This window comes from Pseudophryne corroboree, chromosome 8 (genome assembly GCF_028390025.1).
Source record: "Pseudophryne corroboree isolate aPseCor3 chromosome 8, aPseCor3.hap2, whole genome shotgun sequence".
Classification (NCBI taxonomy): Eukaryota; Metazoa; Chordata; class Amphibia; order Anura; family Myobatrachidae; genus Pseudophryne; species Pseudophryne corroboree.
Genome location: NC_086451.1, coordinates 116,899,120 through 116,919,182, shown reverse-complemented (window position 1 = coordinate 116,919,182; position 20,063 = coordinate 116,899,120). Strand labels below are relative to the sequence as shown.

Here is a 20,063-nt window from a genome sequence, read left to right as displayed (position 1 = left end):
TTCTAGATATTGAATGTTCTTGGATGGGATGTGTGAAATTAATGTGGCACGGTTTCTGCAGTCACTAAAATCCTATAATCTCAGCGGGTTTGATACTCCCACAGTCCAGAGAAACACTGCCAAACAGTACCAATAGTAGGGTTCCTATCAAAGTACGGTATTGCAGAGTTCAGTACAAAGAAGGGGTTGTTCAATAAAGACCTGACCCCTTTATAGAAAAAATATATATATACCAATATGCTAACAAAAAATGTCTACGTGCAGCAACATATTCAGAATACTTAAAAGTACAGTTTAATTTCTTTTTCATCCAGTAGGGGTCACTGGAGTACTCTTGGGATATGGACGGCTTCCGCAGGAGACAGGGCACTGAATATTTAAATTTAGAACACTCCACCCCTCCATATCCCAGAGTACCTCAGTGTTTTTTCTGTGCTCGACGTAGCAACAGGTTCTGTGGCTTGGTCCACAATTCTTTTGAATATTTGTTGTTTTTTTTAGTTAATATTTTTCTTTTTCATACACATCCCTTTCCCCCTTCCAAAAGGCAGGGTCAGGGATAGTGCAAGCTGCTACTAGCAGCTGTGGCGTGTCGGTCCTCAATAAATGAGCACCCTCACAGCCAGACAGACCTCCTGCAGACAGGCTGGCCGGCGCTTGCAGAGAAGCCCCGTCGGAGCCTCACCACAGCAGCAGGAGTCAAGGTATGTGGTCGGGGCGGTCAGTTCCCGCTGCCGCCCCGCTGTGTGGGGACAAAGTTTTCTTTAAAGCTGATGGCGCTGGGATCCCTCTACAGTCCGCCCGGCCGCCGCTGCTGCTCCGGCCGCCACCTCTGCTCCGGCCGCTGCTCAGAGTGCTTCAGGACGCGCTCCCCGCTGTCTGTTCCAGCGCGTCCCGCTACCTGGCTCCCGCTGGCGGCCCGCCCCGCATACTGCATCCGCAACAGAGCATACAGGGGGGGGGGGGGAGGGGGGGGGCCTTACAGACTGCAAGGGGTAAAATCAGCGGCACGAGGGGGGATAAACTGCAGCAACAGCAGTATGCTAGGCTGCGGCCATGATTATACAGGACAGACAGAGTTATATATCAGTTTATATGCTTGTATCCTGTACTGTGACTATGATTTTAAGCATGGCAGCCATTTTAACCATGCTTCCTGTGTCTTCCTGCTGTGATTCCAGAACGTTCCAGTACTACATCTCTACTCCACCGGAGGCGCAGGGGTGTTAGTGGGAATTTGGGATCACATTTCATAGTACTGGCCACGTGTACTGCACTTGGCCAGATATATATATAGAGACACCTTCGTACTATTTTACTGAGTCGTGCAAGTGTCTGTTTTTTGTGTATTGTATTGTCTGTTTCCATAATGAGTAAGGCACCAGCAAAAATTAAAAAGCATCACTGCAAAGTCTGTAGCAGTGTGTTACCGGATGGATCTACCACATGTCCAGTATGTTTTGTGGATTCAGTTACGAATACAATTTCTGCTCCGGTTTTAAAGCCAGTTTCATCCCCGTACCCTCCATGGGAAATGCTAGCCAATGTACTGGCTGGGTTGCAATCAGAATTGACCGCCGCTCGACAAGAGCGGGAAGCGGCAAGATCTGAGTCTAGGGTGAGACCGCCAGAATTACCGGAGGCGTCTCAGCCTTGCGAAAGTTCCAAATCCATTTTGGGTAGATGGGATAAATTTCATATGTCTTATGATTTACCAGTTTCTGCTATGTTGCATTCTGACGATTCCATGCCAGACCTCACGGCACAAGATGAGGGTGAGGAGGGCGAAGTGGAGTCAGATAGTGAGGATTTTAACAGCTCAGGTATTGATAATCTCATCAGAGCGGTGCGTCAGTCTCTGAAGTTTAAAGAAACTGAGGAGCCTCTGACAAATGATCAGGTCGTATTTACTAAACGACAGAGAACTCCAATGTGTTTTACTGTTTCGGAGTCTCTTAATAAGATGTTAGTAGAAACACGACAGACTCCAGATAAACGGTTTTCTATACCTCGCAGATTTAAGTCTAGTTACCCGTTTCCAGACTCTGTGACATGTACATGGGAGAATCCACCAATAGTTGATTCGTCAGTGTCGAAACTTACAAAGAAATTAACCATACCAGTGCCAGCTGCTACTACGCTTAAAGACTCTTCAGATCGCAAAATAGAAACTATGCTAAAGTCCATGTATGTAGCAGCAGGAGTGCTGCTGAGACCTGGCTTGGTTGGTATCTGGGTCACTAAGGCGCTCATAGTATGGGTAACAGAACTCAAGTCAGCCCTACATGACGAACACCTTATACTTCTTGCTGATCAAATGTGTGAGGCTGCGGAGTATCTCTGTACAGCTTCTACTGACGTCTGTCAGCTCACTTCTCGTATTTCATCGTCGCTAGTTACGGCACGACGAGCACTCTGGCTGCGTTCTTGGCAAGCGGAGGCAGAGGTCAAACGAGGTATAGAGGCGTTACCTTACGGTGGCAAGAAGTTGTTTTGTCCTGAATTGGACATATGGATTTCTGAGGCTACGGGAGGAAAGTCGGTTTTCTTACCATTGCCTCCACCGGTACCAAGACGGAGGTACTCTGGACCTGCGTTCAAATCCTTTAGACCTCAGTCCTTTCGCGGACGTGGCAGAGGAACAGCCACGCCTGGTAGACGTGGTCGTGGACGTGGTTTCCAACAAACCAACACAAGTCGTCAGGACGCTAAGGTCACCGACAAGCCAGTGGCATGACGGGCTACCAGCCCATCTCGGTTCTCCGATTGTGGGAGCACGCCGTTCCATTTGGCGTGGTTCCAGACATCCGCGGATGGGTGGATCCGCAATTTAGTGTTAAGAGGTTACAAAATAGAGTTCGACTGTCTTCCGCCACTGCGGTTTTTCAAGACAGGACTGCCTCTGTCGGACGACAAGAGGGCGGTTCTGCAAATTGCCATTCAGTCCCTACTGGATTCAGCAGTTTTGATTCCGGTCCCTGTACACCAACAGGGTCAGGGTTATTATTCCAGTCTGTTTGTGGTACCAAAGCCGGATGGCTCAGTCAGGCCAATATTGAACTTAAAGGGTCTCAATCGGTACGTAACTTACTACAGATTCAAGATGGAATCTCTGCGCTCAGTGATTGCAAGTTTAGAGCCAAAGGAATTCATGATTGCGCTAGATCTCAAGGATGCGTACTTACACATTCCGATTTGGCAGCCTCATCAGAGGTTCTTGCGATTTGCAATACGCCAAAACCATTACCAGTTTCAGGCTCTACCGTTTGGCCTCTCGTCAGCGCCTCGGGTATTCACCAAAGTGATGTCTGTGATGATAGCTCATCTCAGATCCCTGGGAGTGACAATAGTTCCGTATTTAGACGATCTGCTCATCAAAGCCCCGTCTCAACAGATGCTTCTCCAACATGCGCTACTATTGTACAATGTACTAGTTCACCACGGTTGGATTGTCAACTTCAAGAAATCACATCTCATTCCGTCTCAACGCCTTCAATTCCTAGGTATGATTTTCGATACGGTAAATCAAAGAATTTACCTACCACAACAGAAAGTACAGATTATTCGCCATCTAGTACAATTAGTGCTCAAGCCACGCACAGTCTCGGTACATTTGTGCATTCGCCTCTTAGGAACAATGGTGGCGGCTTTCGAAGCGCTTCAGTTCGGAAGATTTCACTCACGTCCTTTTCAACTGGATGTGCTCGCACAGTGGTCGGGCTTGCATCTGCAGATTCACCACAGGGTGAGGTTGTCGCCAAGGGCGAGGGTGTCTCTACTCTGGTGGCTCAATGTACACAATTTAACCGCAAGGAAACTGATCGGCGGCTGGAATTGGATAATTCTAACGACGGATGCGAGTCTCAGAGGTTGGGGAGCTGTAGTTCAAAATTGTCAGCTCCAGGGTCTCTGGGCGGATCACGAAAGATTGCTGTCTATAAATGTCCTGGAACTCCGCGCAATTTACAATGCACTACGACAAGCAGTACACATGCTTCGCTCTCAGACTGTCCAAGTGCAATCAGACAACGCAACGGCAGTCGCATACATCAACAAACAAGGAGGAACGAGAAGCCGCATGGCAATGCGGGAAGTAGCTCGAATCCTCAGTTGGGCAGAATACCACCAGGTGATATTGTCGGCAGTGTTCATTCCGGGAGTGGACAACTGGGAGGCAGATTATCTCAGCCGTCGGGATTTTCATCCAGGAGAATGGGCATTAAATCCAGAAGTGTTTCACATGTTGGTTCAGCGGTGGGGTTACCCTCAGGTGGACCTAATGGCGTCTCGCCACAATCACCAAACGCTTCACTATGTGTCCAGAACGAGAGATCCAAAGGCAGTGGGGGTGGACGCTCTCACAATCGCTTGGCCGTACAGCCTAGTGTATCTGTTTCCACCGTTTCCGCTGCTCCCTCTGGTGCTAAAACGGATCAAAAGAGAGTCTGTCACAGTCATACTAGTGGCACCTCATTGGCCTCGGAGAGCTTGGTTCTCGGATCTCCACGGTCTACTCGCACACGATCCTTGGCCGCTCCCACTACGTCCGGACTTGTTACAACAGGGTCCGTTCCTTTACCCCAATTTAGCGCGGCTGCGTTTGACGGGGTGGCTGTTGAGACCGCCCTCTTAAGAAGAAAGGGCATTCCAGAATCGGTTATACCAACCATGTTACGAGCTAGGAAGCCAGTTACGGCAGCTCATTATTACAGAATTTGGCGTGCCTATATAGGTTGGTGTGAAACTCGGAAGTTTCCGACATCATCTTTCAAGTTATCCCGTCTTTTGTTATTTCTACAAACAGGGTTAGATGGAGGGCTGCGTTTATCTACACTAAAGGTGCAGGTATCTGCTTTGTCAATTTACTTTCAAAGAAGATTGTCTCTATTGCCGTCTATACACACCTTTCTGCAAGGTGTCCTCAGAGTACAGCCTCCATTCATTCCACCTACAGCGCCATGGGACTTGAATCTGGTTTTAGATTTCTTACAGTCTTCACATTTTGAACCCTTACAGCAAGTGGATATAAAGTTTCTCACTTGGAAAACAATTTTTCTTCTAGCCTTAGCTTCGGCAAGGCGTGTTTCAGATTTGGGTGCCTTGTCATGCAAGCCACCGTATTTGGTGTTTCATGATGACAAAGCGGAACTTCGGACGAATGCCGCTTTCTTACCAAAGGTAGTGTCATCTTTTCACATCAATCAACCAATAGTAGTTCCTGTGTTAACAGCACATTCTGGAACTCTGGATGTGGTACGCGCTTTACGCGTGTATGTATCCCGAACGTCTACAGTTCGTAAGACGGATACGTTGTTTGTTCTCTATGATGCTGCCAAGATCGGTTGGCCAGCGTCTAAGCAGACCTTATCCAGATGGATAAAACTGACCATACGTCAGGCTTACCTTCAGGCTAGGTTACAGCCGCCTACATCAGTAACAGCTCATTCCACACGTTCTGTGGGAACTTCATGGGCAGCTGGTCGTGGAGCTTCTACGATGCAGCTTTTCCGTGCGGCTACATGGTGTTCCATGCACACGTTTGTGCGCTTTTACAAGTTTGATACGTTTGCGGCATCAGCATCTATCTTTGGCCGCCTAGTGTTACAGGTGCCAAACAGCTCTCCCGCCCACGGGGGAAGCTTTGGTACGTCCCAAGAGTACTTCAGTGACCCCTAGTGGATAAAAAAGAAAATAGGATTTTGGTACTTACCAGGTAAATCCTTTTCTTTGAATCCATAGGGGGCACTGGACGCCCACCCAGAGCAGTTTTACCTGGTTTGTGGTCAGTTCAGGGGATCTTATGGTAACACACTCTCACCGACTGGTTCAAATTATCAAGTGCTGGTTATGGTGTCAACTGTTTAGTTGTCAGTAACGTTATGTGTCAACTTCATTGTTGTCCGTTATGTTATATGTAATACTCCATTGTCAACCTCTCTATAGCTCCTGTTCGGCTCAGTAAAAAACACTGAGGTACTCTGGGATATGGAGGGGTGGAGTGTTCTAAATTTAAATATTCAGTGCCCTGTTTCCTGCGGAAGCCGTCCATATCCCAAGAGTACTCCAGTGCCCCCTATGGATTCAAAGAAAAGGATTTACCTGGTAAGTACCAAAATCCTATTTTCCCTGTAACCACTCAGTTTCTCATTATATGCAGTACCTCTGACATTAGAGTAGATCAATGGATACTGAAATCATGAAAAAGTCTTCATTGACTTTGTGCTACTGTTGGATCCCCTATCTGCTAACAGCAGTGTTATTTGTATTGTGCTTATACTGCAATATAATACATCAAGTGTAACAAAAGATGACAGAAATAGTATATGTGATGGCAGACAAAAGTATTTGGGCTTTCTGTCCATTTCTATGGTGCCCTTGACTACTGTTTCAGCACTTTTTCCTTATATCTTTTAATATATATGCAGGGTCGGACTGGCCCACAGGGGTACAGGGAAAACCACCGGTGGGCGCTACTGACTGGGGGTCCCTCCTCTTCTAGGGATCAGGTTCCAGGCTGTGCACTTGTATTATACATGGTAGATATGTTGCATTACACTGCACAAGATAACTGTGTATTTCAAGCCTCTGTGGAGGCTGGCCACACCCCCTTTGTAGACTGGCCACACCCCTACGTATGGGCCCCTCTCACTGCATTCCCCGGTGGGCCCTTCATGCCCCACTCGACACTGTGTGTATGTAGCCTATTTTGCAATATGGGAGGCTAGAACTTATGAACAGTTAGATCTCTGAAAGAATGCACACAAAGAATTTCAGGAAATGTGTGCTGCTCTTATTGGATGTAAACTGTAAAATATGAAGTTCCCAAGATGCGCACAGCAGCTTGCGGTAATCTGAAAAGAGGCTTCTCCTGCCTCTATCACACAAGAATTAGAGTACCACTTCACTAGCGCTGTAATGAATGAGGATAGAGTTCACAATTTCTCTCCTGTTCGTGCACCAATCTTTCCCTTTGTATATACCGGGAGACCACAACTTCTTGTCTCAGAGGTTACCGAAAAAGGGAAAAGATATGCAAAACCATAGTGTGATACTGTATAAATAACAAATGTAATACGTGACATATCACACATTTAAAAACAGATAATGTACATCACACAAGTGAAAAAAAAAAAATCTACTTTTTTTTAACTTGTGTAGCCATTACCACTGTAAATACCATTCTATTAAACATATTCCTGATTCTTTAATTCAATCTAACATCTACTTGTATGTTCTTGTTTTAGGAATGGATTGTAAAGCTTGCAAATCTTGAAGAGGTAAAAGTTAAAACATTATTTCCGAATCTCTAGTAAGTGGAATAAAATCCCACAATGAATACCCTTATTTTTTTCCCTTTATTGATTCCTGTAAATGTGATATGTTAAGTTTATTATTCTGCTTGCATCTGGCCAGTCTGTTTTTTTATGATTGCGAGTTGCCAGCCACTGTATATTGAAGTTGCACTTGGTTTCCATGCTGAGAGCAAATTTTAGCTGTATTCTTATTTTTAGTGTATTTTTAATTGTGGAGAGAATCAAAATATACCTGCAGCTAATAATGCATGATGTATTCATTTGAAACGGCAACCGTTTATATAGGTTGAATCTTGGGGTCCATTCACATTCAGGCGTATGCGTTATATATGTGCAGGGCCCTTTGGATCTGCACAGGTTTTGGCTCATCCTCTATTCAAAACTCCAGTTAAACTTCTGTGCGCCACATAGATGTTTAACTTTAAATATGCCTTAGGCAAGCTGTCAAAAATCTGTGTTATCAAACCCTTAGGGAACAGCACTGTCGTGTGTTATATTATATGCATAGACCTTCTCAGTCAGCCACTAGGTTACACTTGGAACATACTTACACTTGGGTAGAGACGGGTGGCTATAGTGAGCCTGGCACTTTACATTTTAAAGAAGTGTGAAAGCTCCTCCCCATCTATCCTCCATCAGCCCTCAGTTTTAGAATTGTGCCGAGGACGCCGGTCATACTTGGCTGAGCTTCAGCATGGATTTATTTTTATTTTATTTATATTCTCCTATTTGTTTCTTGGCCTCAGGATAACCCTTCCCCACTTATGTGAGAAGTTGGGTCCGGGTCCCTGGTTCTCCTCGGAGATTAACAGCCGCGGTCCTGAGGTGTTTGGCAGTAGTGAGTAACTGTTCACCTGTTTCCCCAATAGACTGGGAACACAGCGGCATATTCTCCCCCTCCTCCCTCCCTCTCACATAAGGGGATAGGGACTGTTTGGCTCGGCGGCTGTTTATTAAGTAGACTACAGCCAGGAGCTGTTAGCGCTGATTCACAGTGTTTTTACCTTATTTCAGGTTCCACATTGGGTCCCTGTAATACATGCAGATGGGGATGGAGCCAGTAAAGAGCTGGCTTTTTCCTGGCAATCAGGGCCAGGCCCCCTTAGCTACAGCAGTGTGCTAACAATGTTGCAATCTTCTTCACACTCCCTCTCTCTCTCTTCACTGTAGGACTGAGAGTGGGTTCATATTACATTCATCTGCTTGTCTTACATCCTGCATATCTTGACACTGGGGTACAGGCTCTGTTTACTAAGGGAATTGTATATATATATTTCTCCTCCATCAACTAGGGGACACTGGAAGGTCATTACGGTGGGGGTATAGATGGTGGACAAGTGGAGCCCGCACTTTAAATTCTTTGAATAATGACTATGCGCCCCCCCACAGACCAGTTTCAAAAATGTGCCCAAGGGAGCCGGTCCTCTCTCTGGGCTTCTCCAGAGATTTCTCTCTTTCCAGCTGAGGACAGACAGGCAGCCTACTGCTCCTGTCTGTCTACACTGTGGGAGCTGCCGGTGGGACTTTGGCACAGTTTCTTTAAACTGCAGCCATTGTCTCGACTACAAGGACTTCAGTCTTGGAGGGACTCGTACAGACACTGCATGCAGGTCTGCTAGTGCCCAGCCGGTTCAGCAAGGCAGTGGTGAGTATAATTGGAGCTCTGACTAGCAGGATCTCTCTGTACAGCGGCGGTACTTCAGCACTCACCGCTAGGAAGCATCTTTGAATTTCCCACCTAGCAGGGTGCCGGAGGCGGGGAGTGGAGCTACGCTCCAAAGTGCAGTGCTTAGAAGACGGCGTCTTCTTCCGGCAGCTCGGCGCCAATTCATAACACGCAAGTGCTGCTTGGACGCTGGAGCAGCGTTCACACAGAGAAAGGATGCTGCAGAACTGGAAGGCTCAGAGCGGTGGTCGGGTATCGTTGATACCAGTATAGAGGGGGAGAGTAGTTAGTCTCTATTATATAGTAAAACTGTATAAGGAACACCTGTGAGTTACACTAAGTGTAACTGTCAGTTAGGGCGGCTGTGACTGGTCTCTCACCTATCTTCCCCCTCTCTATTGTCTTCTCTCTGTTTCTAACAGTTCTCTACTGTACCTGTATTATTATTTAATAATTTTTTTCATTTTTTTCTTCTTTTTTATGACTGGCAGCGGCACTTCTTCCAAAGCTTCTCAGAAACTATATGCTTGTAAGAAGTGCTCTGCAAAGTTCACTCAACTCAATGAGGGTTCATTATATTGTGATAACTGTGAAGTAGCTTCTCCAGCACCTGCAACTATGTAGGATCCCACACCACCACATGGCTGGTTCAATTATCCGGAGTCATGACAGATCTGTCGGTGAAGCTGGCAGCTTCCTGTAAGGAGGGAGAAGAATCCAGAGCTCAGACTTCTCTATCTCAACCACAGTGGGCGCACTGTCTAGCCAAGTCAGTAGAGGCGTTACGTAAGTCTGTGAGGGCATCTAAATCCCCCATCTCTGTTTCTACACAGGCAGTCTCCAAAAAGAGACCGTTACCAGCGGTTTTGCAGTCTGATGACTCAGACATGGAAGATATCTTTTCGTTAGAGGAGGGTGTAGCTCCTCAGGACTCGGATACAGAGGTAATTCAGGATGACGTGGATATTGAATCAGAGTGCTTAGATGCCCTCATACTGGCAGTGCGCCAGGTGTTACAAATTACAGAGTCTGATCCGACTCCTCCACAGCCTTCTTTTTTTTTTACAAGAAAATAAAAGAGGGCTACCTCCTTTCCTATTTTCACAGAAATAGATGATCATTTTGCACTAGCATGGAAGCACCCTGATAGGAAATTCCAAGTTACATGTAGACTGTTACTGTCGTATCCTTGCCCAGTGGAAAATAGAGCTAAGTGGGAGAACCCTCCTCCGGTAGATCCCTCCCTGTCTAGATTGTCAAAGAAGACAGTCTTACCGGTGGCTAGCGCTACCTCGTTAAAGGAGCAAGCAGACCGCAGGTTAGAAAATACCTTAAAGTCTATTTACACAGCAGCAGGGATACTTGTTCGTCCTTCTCTGGTTGGTATGTGGGTTAGCAAGGCAATAGAAGCCTGGGCAGAACAATTGGTAACAGGTTTGTAATCTGGTCTCCCTACAGATCAATTGATTACTCTGGCAGAACATATCAGAGAGTCTGCGGTATATTTGGGGGAAGCATCCAAGGACGCCGGAACCATGGGATCCAGGATATTGGCCTTGTCTAGTTCAGCTCGCCGTGCGCTCTGGCTTAAGCAATGGCAAGCGGATGCGGATTCCAAGAAGGCGGTAGAAGCAATACCGTATAATGGTGCGTTCCTGTTTGGTCAGAAACTGGACACTCTAATCTCTAAGGCCACGGGAGGTAAGTCAACATATCTTCCTTCTGCAGCTCCTCCTCCCAGAAAGACTTACTCTGGACTGTCTTTTCTGTCCTTTCGTCCTCCGTCAAAGTTCAGAGGATGCGCTAGAGGTGGAGCCACGTCTTTCAGAGGTGGCAGAGGACGTGGTCGTGCCACAGCTACAGCTGCCTTACAGACAGACCCTAAACCAGCCACTAAGCCCGCCGCATGACAGGCTCCACTCTCTCTTGGGGGATCCCAGGGTGGGAGCTCGGTTACTAAGTTTTGTACAGATTTGGTCGGAAACCTGCACAGACTCCTGGGCAAGAGACATTATTACTCAGGAAAACAGACTCGAGTTTCAGTTACATCCTCCTCCAAGATATTTTACAACAAGTTTACCAGTTTCACAAGAGCGTCAGGATTCTCTTCTCTTGGCAATACAGAATCTCCTGGAAAAGGGTGTCATCGTTCCTGTACCTTTACACCAGCAGAAACAGAGATTTTATTCCAGTTTGCTCGTGGTGCCGAAGCCAGACGGCTCGGTAAGACCCATTCTGAATTTAAAGAGTCTGAATCCTTTGTTGAGAATAGTCAAATTCAAGATGGAGTCTCTGCAGTCAGTCATAAATGGTCTAGAAGTAGGAGACTTAATGGTGTCAATAGACATCAGAGATGCCTACCTCCATATCCCGAAGTGGCCCATCAGAATTTTCTCCGTTTTGCGGTAAAGGATTTACATTTTCAATTCCAAGCCTTACCTTTCGGTCTTTTTTCAGCACCTCGAGTTTTCACAAAGGTGATGGCAGTAATAATGGCGCGATTACGATCACCGGGGGTCAACATTGTCCCCTACTTAGACATTCCTCTCCTAAAGGCCCAGTCGGAGGAGAAGTTAGTAGACGATATGAGAACAGCAAAAGATTTTCTCAGGACACACGGTTGGATCATAAATACCCAAAAGTCTCAGTTACAACCGACAAGGCGGCTTCAGCTCCTAGGGATGATCATGGACACTGTGCTTCAGAAGATATTTCTCCCTCAGGACAAGATTCAATCCATTCAAGAGTTAGTTCGGTTGGTCTTACAACATCACAGTTTTGATTCATCTTTGCATTCGTCTTCTGGGGAAGATGGTAGCAGCGTTCGAAGTAGTACAGTACGGAAGGTTCCACTCCAGACCATTTCAACTAGATCTCCATTCCAAATGGTCCCTAAATTGTCCGGTTCGCATCTTTTTATGCATCAGAAGGTTCCGCTAAGCCCCAAAACTCGTCCTTCATTGCTTTGGTGGCTGAAGACGGCAAATCTGTCAAAGAGCAGGGACTTTGCTCTCCTGGATTGGGTCCTTCTCACGACTGATGCCAACCTCCGCGGCTGGGTAGCGGTAACTCTAGATTACCAATTCCAGAGTCTCTGGACTTTCCAAGAACAGACTCCACCTGTCAATATTCTGGAACTTCGAGCTGTCTACAATGCTTTCCTGTTGGCCAGTCATCTCCTACAAGGACGAGCAGTATGCGTGCAGTCAGACAATGCCATGGCTGTAGCATACATAAATCGCCAAGGGGGTACCCGCAGCAGAGCCGCTATGAAGGAGGTCACCAAGATCCTCTTATGGGCCGAGAGAGGTATGCAGTAGCAATATTGGCGGTGTTCATACCAGGAGTGGAGAACTGTGAGGTCGATTACCTAAGACGTCAGGATATGCATCCAGGCGAATGGGAACTACATCTGCAGCTTTTTCAGCAACTGGTTCGTCGATGGGGACTCCCGCAAATCGGTCTCATGGCGTCCAGAAGGAACCACAAACTTCCTCTGCGGAGGCGGTCGACGCATTGACGATCCCTTGGACTATCCAATTTGTGTACCTGTTTCCGCCGTTTCCCCTATTGGCACGTCTTCTTAAGAGAATCAAACGGGAAATCGTTCTACTCGTGGCTCCAGACTGGCCTCAAAGAACTTGGTAAAGCGATCTCATTCAGTTACTCATAGACGACCCATGGCCACTACCTCTGACACGGGATTTGCTGTCACAAGGTCCTTTCGTTTATCTGGACTTACAGCTGCTACGTTTGACGGCGTGGTTGTTGAGAGGGAACTTTTAAGACAAAACCGTATCCCTACTCCAGTGATTCCTACTATGATGAGTGCTAGAAAGGAGGTCACTTCTAGACACTATTACCACATTTGGAGGTCATACATCTCATGGTGTGAACAGCATCATTTCTCGCCTAATTCCTTCTCCTTTTCCTCCAGGCTGGCTTCTCGGCGGGTTTGAGCCTAGGGTCGCAAAAGGTTCAAATTTCCGCCCTGTCAATTTTTTTTTTCCAAAGAAAATTGGCCTTACTGCCTGAGTTACAGACTTTTCATCAGGGGGTTATCCGCCTTAAGCCACCGTTCGTTCCTCCCACAGTTCCCTGGGATCTGGATACGGTTTTTTAATTTTTGCTATCATCTCTATTTGAGCCTTTGGAATCGGTGGAGTTCAGATTCCTTACATGGAAGGTGATGTTACTGTTGGCACTGGCCTCGGCGCGGAGTGTCTCTGAGTTGGGAGCTCTCTTGTGCCGTCTTCCGTATTTGATCTTCCATGAGGACAGATCAGTACTTCGCACTCACAGATCTTTTTTACCGAAGGTTGTTTCAGCCTTTCATATTAATCAGCCTATTGTGGTTCCAGTACTCTCAGGTGACTCTCCCTCTTCAAGATCCCCAGACGTTGTTTGGGCCCTGCGGATTTATGTAGAGAGAACCGCTAGTTTACGCAAGACGGATGCTCTTTTTGTAATCAGATTTACTATTTGACAGGCATATCTATCAGCATCGCTACGTCCGCCTACTTCGGTCTCCGCCCATTCCACTAGGTCAGTGGGTTCTTCCTGGGCGGTTACTAGAGGAGTTTCCTCGACACAGTTGTGTAGAGTGACAACTTGGTTGGGGAAACATACATTTATCAAGATTTACAAGTTTGATACTTTTGCGGCTTCGGCTGCTCAGTTTCGCCGAGCGGTTTTACAGGACTCTCAGCACTTTCCCGCCCATAATGTGAGCTCTGGGGCGTCCCCACCATAATGACCTTCCAGTGTCCCCTAGTGGATGAAGGAGAAAACGGGATATTAGTACTTACCGGTAAATCCATTCCTCAGATTCCACAGGGGACACTGGACGTCCTCCCAGCGCTGGGCGTCTTTGGGTTTAGTTTCTCCAGTGCGGGAGAATTTTCTTCACAGTTTTCTAGATTAATGTCGACAGATGACAATGACAATTGTTCTTGTTTGTTTAATATCTGTGTATGTATGTATGTATGTATGTATGAAAATATATATATATATATATATATATATATATATATATATATACAACTCACAGCTCCGGCACTCCAGACGTCCCTTAGGACCTACTTGCAGCGGTGCCTTCCTCCGGGGGGTCACCCCAATGTACAACGAAGAATAACGAGGCGGCACTCGGAGACTTGCAAAAACTTCAAACGTGTATTAGGTGCTGTCAACGTTTCGGGGACCACCTCCCCTTCGTCAGGACGAAGGGGAGGTGGTCCCCGAAACGTTGACAGCACCTAATACACGTTTGAAGTTTTTGCAAGTCTCCGAGTGCCGCCTCGTTATTCTTCGTTATATATATATATATATATTAATTATACTGTTCTTTCTCCTCCTCCCTCTGTTGTGTTGTATCGAGCTGTCTCCTCGGGCTCAGTTTCCGAAACTGGTCTGTTGGGGGGCAGGGGGCATAGAGGGGAGGAGCCAGTCATTATTCAAAGAATTTAAGGTGTCGGCTCCACTTGTCCACCATCTATACCCCCACCGTAATTACCTTCCAGTGTCCTCTGTGGAATCGGAGAAATGGAATTACCGGTAAGTACCAAAATCCCGTTATTTCTATAGGGGAGATATTTATTCAGATCACATACCTTCCTCTATCTCCTGCCTAGCTCTATGTCTACAAAACTCTACTGAGTTTGGGTGTGTTTTCCAAGTGTATGTTCTCAGGGTTTACTATGGTATCTGGTCTCTAGGTCGACCACACTTAGGTCGACAGTCATTAGGTTGACCACTATTGGTCGACATGCATTAGGTCGACATGACAAAAGGTCGACATGAGTTTTTCACAATTATTTAAAAAATTGTGAACTTTTTCATACTTTATGATCCTCGTGGACTACAATTGGGAACTGTAACCTGTGCCGAGCGTAGCGAGGCACCTTGCCCGAAGCAGTGGGAACACGGTGCACTAATTGGGGTTCCCGATGACTCTACGAAGAAAACGACAATAAAATTTTTTAAAAACATCATGTAGACCTAATGCTTGTGTCGACCTATTTTGGGTGTCGACTTAATTACTGTCGACCAATAGTGGTCTTGTGAGTCTGCTGATCTCACACAGGTGTGTAGGTCACCTCCACTTCTGTTGCTGCTGAACCACCTTGGGTTGCTGGTCTTGCCAAGTTGGTAGAAGGTCTGACAAAGCATCTCTATCAAACAGTCTAAGGTATCTTTACTACAGATGAGGAAGAGGCCATTGCCTCAGGTTCTACATTCGGATGAGTCAGAGGAGGAACTCATGTCCCAAGATGAAGTAGATGAGGACGATCGTGAGTTAGGTGAGATCTCAAAATCAGAGGATTTATCTCTTCAGGTTTCCGCACATGGGGTAGAACCCCTTATTTTGACAGCAGGACAGATGTTAAACATATTTTACATAGTAGTACCAGTTTCACCAGACACAACCTTGTTTGGGAAAAAGCAACGTTCAGCAGTCACCTATCCTTTCTCTCAAAGACTCGATCAACTGTCAGAGGCTTAGCGTTTTCAGATGCCGAAGAGATTCCAGGCAAATTACCCTTTTCCAACCTCGATGACTAAAAAATGTGAATCCCCCCACAGGTGGATTCATCTGTTTCAAGGCTGATGAAGAAGACGGCGTTACCAGTCCCGGCGGCTACAACTCTGACAAACCCTGCTGACAGCAAATTAGACACTACTTTAAAGTCAATCTTTACGGCGGCTGGAGTGTCGCTTAGGCCGACACTAGTCAGCTCCTGGGTTAATAAGGCAGTAGAACACTGGGCCACGCTCCGGTTGACAACGTGATTATTTTGGCTTTTCTCAAATTTGCGATACAAAAGGACCATTTTCAGTTCAGAGCCTTACCGTTCAGACTGTCTACAGCTCCCAGAGTATTTACCAAAATCATGTCAGTTATGATTGCTCATCTCAGGTCATTGAGAGTTACAATCATCCCTTACTTGGATGATCTGCTAATAAAGGCGTCATCCGAAGTTCTTCTCCAGGAGCATGCTTAGTAAGACGCTGTTGGATAATCAATTTAAAAAAATCCAATCCTTTTCCGTCACAGTGTCTTCAGTTTCTAGAGATGATACTGCACACGAATGCTCAGAAAGTCTTCCAACCTGAGGACAAAGCACAGAGTATCCGCCTTATGGTTCAAAAACTGTTCAAGCCGAGAACAGTCGGTACACTTGTGCATTCTCTTGTTGGGGAAGATGGTTGCGGCCTTGGAAGCCCTACAGTTCGGTCGGTTTCATTTCCATCCTTTTCAACTGGACCTATTGCATCAGTCGCTGGGATCTTACTTAACCCTTCATCAATTGAATCGTTTAACTCCTCAAACCAGAGTGTCACTCCTTTGGTGGCTTCAGATAAACAACCTTACAGCCGGCAGGATATTCAGAATATGGGATTGGGTTGTTCTGACGACAGATGCCAGTCTCCAAGGATGGAGTGCAGTGGTACTGGATTTGCAGTTTCAGGGTCATTGGTCGCCTCTGGAATCTCAGTTACCAATAAATGTATTGGAACTGAGAGTGAACTGCAATGCACTACTGGACGGCACCCGTGTTCTCCGCTCAAGGGCGGTAAGAATTCAGTTAGACAACGCGACTGCTGTTGCCTATGTAAACAAACAAGGCGGTACTCGCATTCGAGCAGCAATGCAGGAAGTTGCACGGATTCTACGTTTGGCTGAACGCAACAATGTAATTCTTTCAGCTGTGTTTATTCCAGGTGTGGACAACTGGGAAGCCGACTTCCTCAGTCGCCAAGGTCTCATTCGGGAGAATGGGCTCTACACCCAGAAGATTTTGAAGTACTAGCACGATGGTGGGGTTGCCCACTGGTGGTCCTCATGGCGTCCAGACTGAATAATCAACTTCCTTGGTACGTCCCGAACACGGGATCCTCAGGTAGAATCGATGGATGCTCTAATGGTTCCTTGGCCGTACGACCTTTCTGCTGCTTTCTCAGTTCTTCAAGAAGATGGACAGAATTGGCCACAGTGATTCTGGTAGCACCAGATTGGCCTTGGAGGGCTTGGTTTTCCAATCTGCACCCCTATCTGTTGGATGATCCATGGCCACTGCCTCTACGTCGGGATCTGTTACAAAAGGGTTGTTTCGTTCACCCCAATTTACCGCAAAAGCTATAATGGGGTGGCTATTGAGGCCACCACCTTGAGCCGTCATGGGATTCCCACAGTGTTGCAGGCTAGAAAACCAGTTACAGCAGTCCATTACCATCGCATAAAGCGTTCTTTTTTTTTTTTTAATAATTTTTATTCACAGGATCACAAATACAATCAGATACCAACAGGTAATGGTTTCAACAGATTACATTGGAGGTATAACATAACATTTGGTGGTTATACAGATGATTGGAAAAAGAACAGTGACCCATTTTTAACCCAGAGAGCGGGTAGTGTAAAATAGAGAAAAGGGCCAGTCGGTAGCGCAGCTATCCGACTAGCGTTAGGAGGTAAGGGTAGAAGAAGGTCAAAGAGAAAAAAGACATGGAAGAAGAGAAAAAAGAAGAGAAAGGGACAGAATAGAATAGAGTAGGATCCCCGGGAGGGTCTCTTCAAATATGGTGCAGGGTATCACAGAGTAAAGGGTGATGGGGCATGCTGGGTAGCCAGCCATGGGCTCCAAATTTTCTCGAATGACTTAGGGGAGCAGTTAATGATGCTAGTCATGTAGTCCATGCGATAAACGTACCAAATACGGGCAATTATAGATTGCATGGAGGGCGGGACAGGGTTTTTCCAATCTGCAGCTAGTTGACATGTTGTTGCGGATACTATATGCTGCAACAATTTATTTTGATATTTGGTTAATGATGGTAGATTTAAGGGGAGGAGAATGTATTTGGGGTCAGAAGGAACAGAAATCTGCAGCAAACTAGATATAAAGTTAATCACTTCCCTCCACATATGCACTATTTTAGGACATGACCACCAGATGTGTAGGAAAGAGCCCTCTGCGCCACATCCTCTCCAGCATCTATCCGACGTATCCGGGTACATTTTGCTCAAACGAGATGGTACATAATACCATTTATATAATAATTTATAGACATTCTCTTTAATTCTAACGCAGATAGAACTAGACGCCGCGTTGCTCCAGGCTTCAGACCACTCATCATCATCCAAGGTCGAGCCTAGGTCCGTTTCCCATGCTCTCTCATGAGGATCTCGCTGAGAGGGAGCATCCCCAGTGAGAGTAGTATATAAGAGGGAAATTAGGCCTTTGGTCGAGTGACGTCTGAAACATATAGTCTCAAACGTGGTCAGGGGTCTACTAGAGAGGACCTGGCCCATGGAGGAGTGAAAATGTCTGAGTTGTAAAAATTGATAAAAATATCTAGAGGGAATATCAATAGTTTCTTGAATCTGAGAAAACTGTGGAAAACTAGTATCCCTGGTAATATCATTCAGATATAAAATACCTCTATCTTGCCAAGGCGCAAACAGTGATTTATTTGTACCGGGGGGGAATGCAGGGTTATGTAATATTGGGATGATAGGGTATGGGGTTGGGGCTAAGCTATATTTCCTATTAGCAAAGTCCCAAATCGTGAGTGAGCGGGAGATCACGGGATGGGATGCTATGGTCCTGGGGCGGCAGGATTTCGAAAGCCAGAGAAGAGAAGAGAGAGTAGAGAGACCCACCTCAGCGGTTTCTATAGCCACCCAGACCCTGTTAGATACGGGGTTGCACCATTGTACACAGTGTGAGAGCTGTGTAGCAAAATAATATCTTCTAAAATCTGGGATGCCTAGGCCACCACTAAATGTGGGGCGTTGTAAAAGTTTAAATCGGACACGGGGACGCTTATTCGCCCATATGAATTGTGACGTATAGAATTGCAAGAATTTAAAAACGGAGGGATAAATATCGGGAGGGTCTGGAACAGGTAAAGTATCCGAGGGAGCACGTTCATCTTCACCGAGTTTACCCTACCTATCCAGGAGATAAAGAGGATAGACCAAGAAGACAAGTCTGATTTAATTCGATCTAGAAGCCTAGGGAAATTAGCTTGGTAAAGCTGATGATGGCTATGCGTCAGAAAAATATCTAGGTATTTAATCTTTCGCTTGTGCCATTGAAATGGAAAGGAGTTTTCCAAAGAGAGCTTAATCTGGCCGGGGATATAAAAGTTCAATACTTCAGTCTTACTCGTATTAAGCTTATAACCTGAGTGTTTAGAATAGAGGTCTATCTCAGAAAGGAGTGGCTGTAACGACTGAGATGGGGATCCCAGAGATATTAGAACATCGTCTGCGTATAACGCAATTTTATGTTCAGTAAGGCCCACCTGCACTCCAGCTATATCTACATTAGCCCTGATCCGTGCCGCCAGCAGTTCCATAACCAGGGCAAATAGCAATGGGGAAAGCGGGCATCCCTGTCTGGTGCCGTTAGTGATGGTGAATGTGGAAGAGGTGAGGCGATTAATAGAGACCGTGGCCGTAGGGGATCTGTAAAGCGCCGAGACACCTTCAAGGAATTTGCCAGAAAAACCCATCCTCCGGAGCACTGAGAAAGCAAAGGGCCGGGAAATTCTGTCAAAAGCCTTCTCGGCATCTAATGCTAGCAACAACGAGGGTAATTTCTGTTTATGGATAGAGTGGATCAAATCTATGGCTCTCCTGGTATTATCGGAGGCCTGGCGGCCAGAAATGAACCCCACTTGGTCCGGGTGTATCAGTTGTGTAAGTAGGGGAGCTAAGCGGTTGGCTAAGATTTTAGCGTATATCTTAAGAACTACGTTTAGCAAAGAAATCGGGCGATAATTGGAACAATGTGTGGAATCCCTTCCTGGCTTTGGAATCACAATAATGTCAGCTTGTACAGTCGCTGGTGCAAAGGATGCTCCCTCTAAAACACTATTAAAGAGCGAGGTGAGATATGGAGCCAATTCCGTATGGAATGATTTGTAGTACTGAGCGGTAAAGCCATCTGGACCAGGGGCAGCTGACGATCGCATAGATTTGATAGCGGCAACCGTCTCTTCCAGCGATATATCCGCATTAAGAAGAGAAATCTGTTGCTCCGTCAAACCTGGTAAGGGGGCACCCGACAAATATGAAC

The 20,063-nt window shown here is 46.2% G+C and overlaps 1 protein-coding gene across 5 annotated transcripts in view; it reads left to right on the top strand.

Annotated features, from left to right (window-relative positions):
* The window catches only part of GOLGA1 (golgin A1), a 217,811-nt gene that overhangs the window by 55,340 nt on the left and 142,408 nt on the right, over positions 1-20,063 (top strand). For all 5 annotated transcript variants that reach the window (XM_063936885.1, XM_063936884.1, XM_063936886.1 and 2 more), the window contains one exon: positions 7,245-7,277. In XM_063936885.1, the coding sequence (XP_063792955.1) occupies positions 7,245-7,277 (33 nt within the window). The remainder of the gene's footprint in view (positions 1-7,244; positions 7,278-20,063) is intronic.